Source organism: Rasamsonia emersonii (genome assembly GCF_000968595.1).
Source record: "Rasamsonia emersonii CBS 393.64 chromosome Unknown ctg1118621762418, whole genome shotgun sequence".
Lineage (NCBI taxonomy): Eukaryota > Fungi > Ascomycota > Eurotiomycetes > Eurotiales > Trichocomaceae > Rasamsonia > Rasamsonia emersonii.
The window spans coordinates 1-5,063 of NW_013562551.1; the positions used below are offsets into that span (position 1 = coordinate 1).

Sequence of the window (5,063 nt, forward strand, 5' to 3'; positions counted from 1 at the left end):
GAGGGCTCGCGATAGCTTCGCTTCAATCCTCAGCTATTATTAAAACCATGTTCCCATCGAAGATGCACCCGAATTTATCAAAAGAGCTTCGATTGGCGAAATCCAAATTGGCGTTGCGAAGGGAGCTGTACCCTCTGCAGAACAAGGCGAAGAGCTGAAGAGAGCTCTGCAGACAGCTCTGGAGACACAAGATGCTATCGAAAAGCTCTCCCCTGTTGAGAAGGAGCTCATGTCCCAAGCAGCCCAGGCGAGTCTCCGGAAACGTAACACAGGCAAGTAGTCTGCCAAGGAAGAGCACAACGGCATGGAGAAGGATACTCGATTGACCAAAGACACCATGTGAATTCTTTATATAGCCTAGCATGCGTTGTGAAACCAGTCAAAACCACAAATCTATCCAGAGCAATGGCATGGATCGGAGGGAGATGCATGATGACCTGGCCATATGCAGTCCAACAGTGCTTGGCTTTTGCCTGGACAAAAAACTTTGGGATGAGCGTTCATACCAATGGGACAGTGTTGAGCTTGGGCTAAGTGCTGGTCTAAGGGAATTTGCTGTCGAGAACGTTGAGGAGATCAGATTCACAGAGTCCCCTTTTGACATGTTAATTATCCCCGGGGATAAGAAAAGGTCATCAAATCTCTCACCGAGAGCCGTGTCAGCGCGACAAATGAAGCAGGGGCAGGGTGTCATCATACTTTTGCAGTATGTTTCTTCTTTGCCTGTTGTATATGAAGCATGCTGAACACGTGACAGCGGCCCTCCAGGAGTGGGGAAGACGCTTAAAGCCATCGCGGAACGAATTAAACGGCCACCCAGTATGTTTTTTTACCTGGAACAATACTCGTCTCCTAACCATTTTTAGATCTCCTCTGGGGATTTAAGTACACGTGCTGAGGAGCTGGAAGTCCAGCTCACTCGTACCTTTCGCATTGTTAGTGACTGGAAGGCGGTCCTCTTCCTCAAGGAGGCCGATGTATACCTACAACAGCGAGATAGTCTGCAGCTGGGACGGAACCACCTTGTCGCTACATTCCTTCGCACGCTTGAATACTATAATGGAATTTTCTTCCTCAAGACGAATCTTCTTACCAACTTTGATGTTTCCATTCTTGATCGAACCCACCTAAAGCTCCGGTATGATAATTTGGATTCCTCCGTCCATTGGGGTATTTTCAACCACTTTCTTAGTGAAGCAAAGGCAGATGTTAAGGAAGAAGAGCTTAGCACATTTGCTGAAATCAGTCTAAATGGTCGTCAGGTAAGTATTCAACATCACAGGACAGGGAACATGCCAATGCAATGACCAAACCAGATCAAGAATGTTGTGGAGATTGCCCGCAACGTTGCCATAAATGACAGTGCCAAGTTGTGTGCAGATCACATTCAAACAGCTCTGACAGCGAGTGGATATGCTATTCCTACTAAGGGTGCATTGCCATTTGACAATAGCCTGTATGAATAAGATCTCCTAGCTGTGCCATCGGGGAATGCTGGGACAATTTCGCGAGAGTATTTTGCATCCATATGCGCCAATCCCCATATGAGTAATGTCTCCAACAATCCAATCACCTTGGGAATGCGATGAGTCTGTGTCCCTTGAGCACACCTGTCACTTGCCGCTGTACCTTTTCAAACCTCATGAAGGCACATGTCTCACTCTCTATGTGGTTAAACAGCCCAGCGACCGTTTGGAACTGCCTTCCACATTTACCCTTTGAATTTGGGCAATGATATATCCTTTGCTTGTGTACAGGTGAGTTGACATGGGCATTCAGGGCACCCTTGGTGTTGAACTTTTTGTGGCATATGTAACACTCCCAGAATAAGCCATTGAATGCACGGTCGGTAGCCAAGTATGCGACATTTCCCTCCTCATACCATTCAATCTCCTTGTTGGTAATGACTCCATGTGGGTCACGCTTACAAATGGCGCGGTAGATGGTTTCACGGTTATAAACTCAGGGGCGCAAGGGCAGCAACCCATCTCAAGGTGGTGGGCAACACCGCTGGCAGAGGTGTACTTGGCGCTACAATAGGGGCAGGGTATATTTATGCCGTGGTGAATTTTGGAGCGGAGGTGCTACCAGCAGGTGTGTCAGTATTTTTGCTCTGAAGGGTTATATGTAAGAAACCTTACCATTCGCAGATTATTCTCATTTTGAAATGCCAAATGGCAATCATCACAGTAGTTCTTGTAGTGACCAAGGGCTCTCATATGCTGGTCTGCTGCGTTTTGTGTGTGGAACATTTTTCCACATGTCTCACATGGAACTTTCGGTCTCCAATGCCTAAGTGCGTTCATATGCTGATCTGCTGCATTCTGAGACTTGAAGACTCTTGGGCATGTCTCACACTTAAATGTACGGGGGCAGGTCTGGCACTCATACATTTGGACAGTGATAATCAAGGTGATGACCTTCATAAAGTGGGTGAAAACAGCAGAGAGAAATGCCTTGCAAAATGGGAAAGCAGATGATTAAGAGCCTTGGAGCTACATTCTAGGAAGCAAGGGGGTAATAAGCAAGACATGCACAGTTGGGTGGGTGCTTAGATGAAAGAAAAGAGGTTCTTAACAGGGGTAAGAACTCTGCATCATGCTTGGATCAATCATTTCTGGCCACATGTTTGCGCCTTACTGTACATCAACAGGGATCCTATTCTTTACAGCTGTCTCATGATCCTCTCTCATGGCCTCAGAAGGACTCTCACCTAAGTGACCATTCCAAATACAAGTTAGGGTATTAAGTGGCTGAACTCTACTAGCAAGGCTGAAGACAAGATTGGCTAAGTTAGGTGAAGGGGAACTTAGCCATCCCAGATCACCTCGTTGCTTCTTTCTCTGATTGGGTGGGGTAGAACTGTGTGAACACCTGCTGACAATGACCATGCTTATGCCTGGCTTCCTAAGACAAGGTTGGTGGATATTAGACACACAAAGAACAGGATGACAGACGAGATGAATCTCCAATGTAGTGCACCAGATTGGCATCTTTATAGCTTCTAAGCATATCATCCATGAAGGTTGAAGGCATCTTCCGTTGAGAGGGCATGCATTGTCAGTAATGTCCTTGTCCTGACTCTTGGAGCCTGAGTCAAAACTGCATCAGTGAGGCGGAGTGTTGGTGTCCTGTCACATGGTAGATAGGCTAACCTTGACGCCCTCTCGCAACGTGTCACCCTGTAAAAGTCACCAACTGCATTTGCAATGAGGTTTGACAATGCAATGGCCCAAGCACACCCTGGCAGTGTTTTACTTGTTAAGGATCGCTGCGGGTCCCAACAGGCATTTTGCAAAGGTGGCTTGAAAAGAGCCAATGAGAGACCTGCCAACAGAGGGCGCTTGGGCTCTTGCTTGAGTGGTCTTTATACAGAGTAGGGTACTTTAAGGGACCCTCTTCAGCCTTAAGGCGATTTCCTAATGACGCCAACCAGAGGGGAATCCAAACCTTAGGGAATGCCTCACCCTAAGGTACCACGTTTTGCTGACTGCTCTATCACAATCATGCCCATGCTATTAAAACTGTGGTCTACCATACGGTTACCAACTACTTACGGTTACCCACACCATAGGGTTGAGCACTTTTCTACCATGTTATGGCATACCATGTGGTTAACTATCATATATGGTGAGTTTTACCATATGGTTTGCTATATTTTTATTAAATTATGGTCTACTGTATGGTCAGCAGCCTCCTATGGTTGCCCACACCATAGGGCAAAGTATACCACATGGTTTGCTAGTTTTTCTAAAAATCGTGGTCTACCATACAGTCAACGAACCTGTCAAGGATTCTCTAGGCTCAATGGGTTTTCCAATTCTGTAATCTCATCTCCCATTGTCCTTCTTGTCCCCTCGTCTATCTAGGTAAAATTCTTCTCTCTTTATATACATCATGGACCCCTGATAGGCATATCGTGGCTTTCAAGCGGTGTTCTTTTTATTGGTCATACTCGGTGCGGGGTTGTTCGTCTGAGACGTAACACGTTTTGGCTGACACGTATGAAACATATCACGTTTTGGCTGACAGAACCCTTATGGTTACCTACGCCAGATGGTTAGCTATCCCTTATGGTTTGCCATGTTTTATCCATACTATGGCCTACTATATGGTTAACTATCCCGCATGGTGAACTATACCATATAGTTTGCAGTATTTTTAAGAAAATTGTGGTGTACTATGTGGCCAGCCGCCCCCTACGGTTGCCCATATCATAGAACAAACTATACCACAGGGTTTGCAGTATTTCTAAACATCGTGGTCTACCATACAGTTAACAAACCCTTATGGTTACCCACACCATACAGTTAGCTATCCCTTACGGTAGACAGTACCATATAGTTTTTGTATTTTTTACTTAAATTTATGGTCTACTATGTGGTTAGCTATTCCTTGTGGCTTGGGCTGCCACACACGTTAGGGTAATCTCTAACCCACCTAGGTAGTTAACTATTCCCCTCGCTACCCTAGAGCTAGACAGATTAGTTGAAAACAGAGCTACATTCTGGGCCCATACGGTTCTTTTTCCCGCGTGGTCAGCCATAATTCTGTGAATAACATGGTCCACGTGCCAGTTCGTAGTCTTAACTTATCAGTGTATAAAATTTTTAACTTAAAGAGCATAACGAGACAAAATCAGAATACACTAATTTCTCTCTCCCACGCATCTTTGTTGTTTCCTGAAATGGCCAGTAGCGTTTTGCATCTTCAAATGGTCTTTTTCATTCAATAAGGGTCTGAGAGAACAAACGCTTGCCCCAGTTAGAAGCGGAGTTAGCAGTGGGCGGCTAGGAACAACCAATAGCCGCAAGCCTGCAGAAATCTGCCGCGCCAATAGGAGATTATAAATAAATCAAAACTATTTAGAGGTCATATCACGCGGAGTCGTTTTGGATCCGGCGCCTCAATCCGGCACAGTGATCTCTTGAGGGTGGCCATGCGCTTTTCAACTAGTTGGCGATCCAGTGCGCACCGATGAAAGTCAATGATTAGGGCCCGCTGTAATTCAGAATTCGACAGAATATTATCCGGCCGCAGGTCTCGATGCATGACATATCATG

At 45.8% G+C, this 5,063-nt stretch overlaps 1 protein-coding gene across 1 annotated transcript; it reads left to right on the plus strand.

Moving 5' to 3' along the window:
- Window positions 1-362: 362 nt before the first annotated feature.
- On the plus strand, window positions 363-1,466 carry T310_10179 (uncharacterized protein; the record flags this gene model as incomplete). The annotated part of the gene is made up of 4 exons (XM_013467395.1): window positions 363-687; window positions 758-819; window positions 867-1,262; window positions 1,317-1,466. The coding sequence occupies 4 exons, from the start codon at window positions 363-365 to the stop codon at window positions 1,464-1,466; spliced, it is 933 nt and encodes a 310-aa protein (XP_013322849.1).
- Window positions 1,467-5,063: the final 3,597 nt, after the last annotated feature.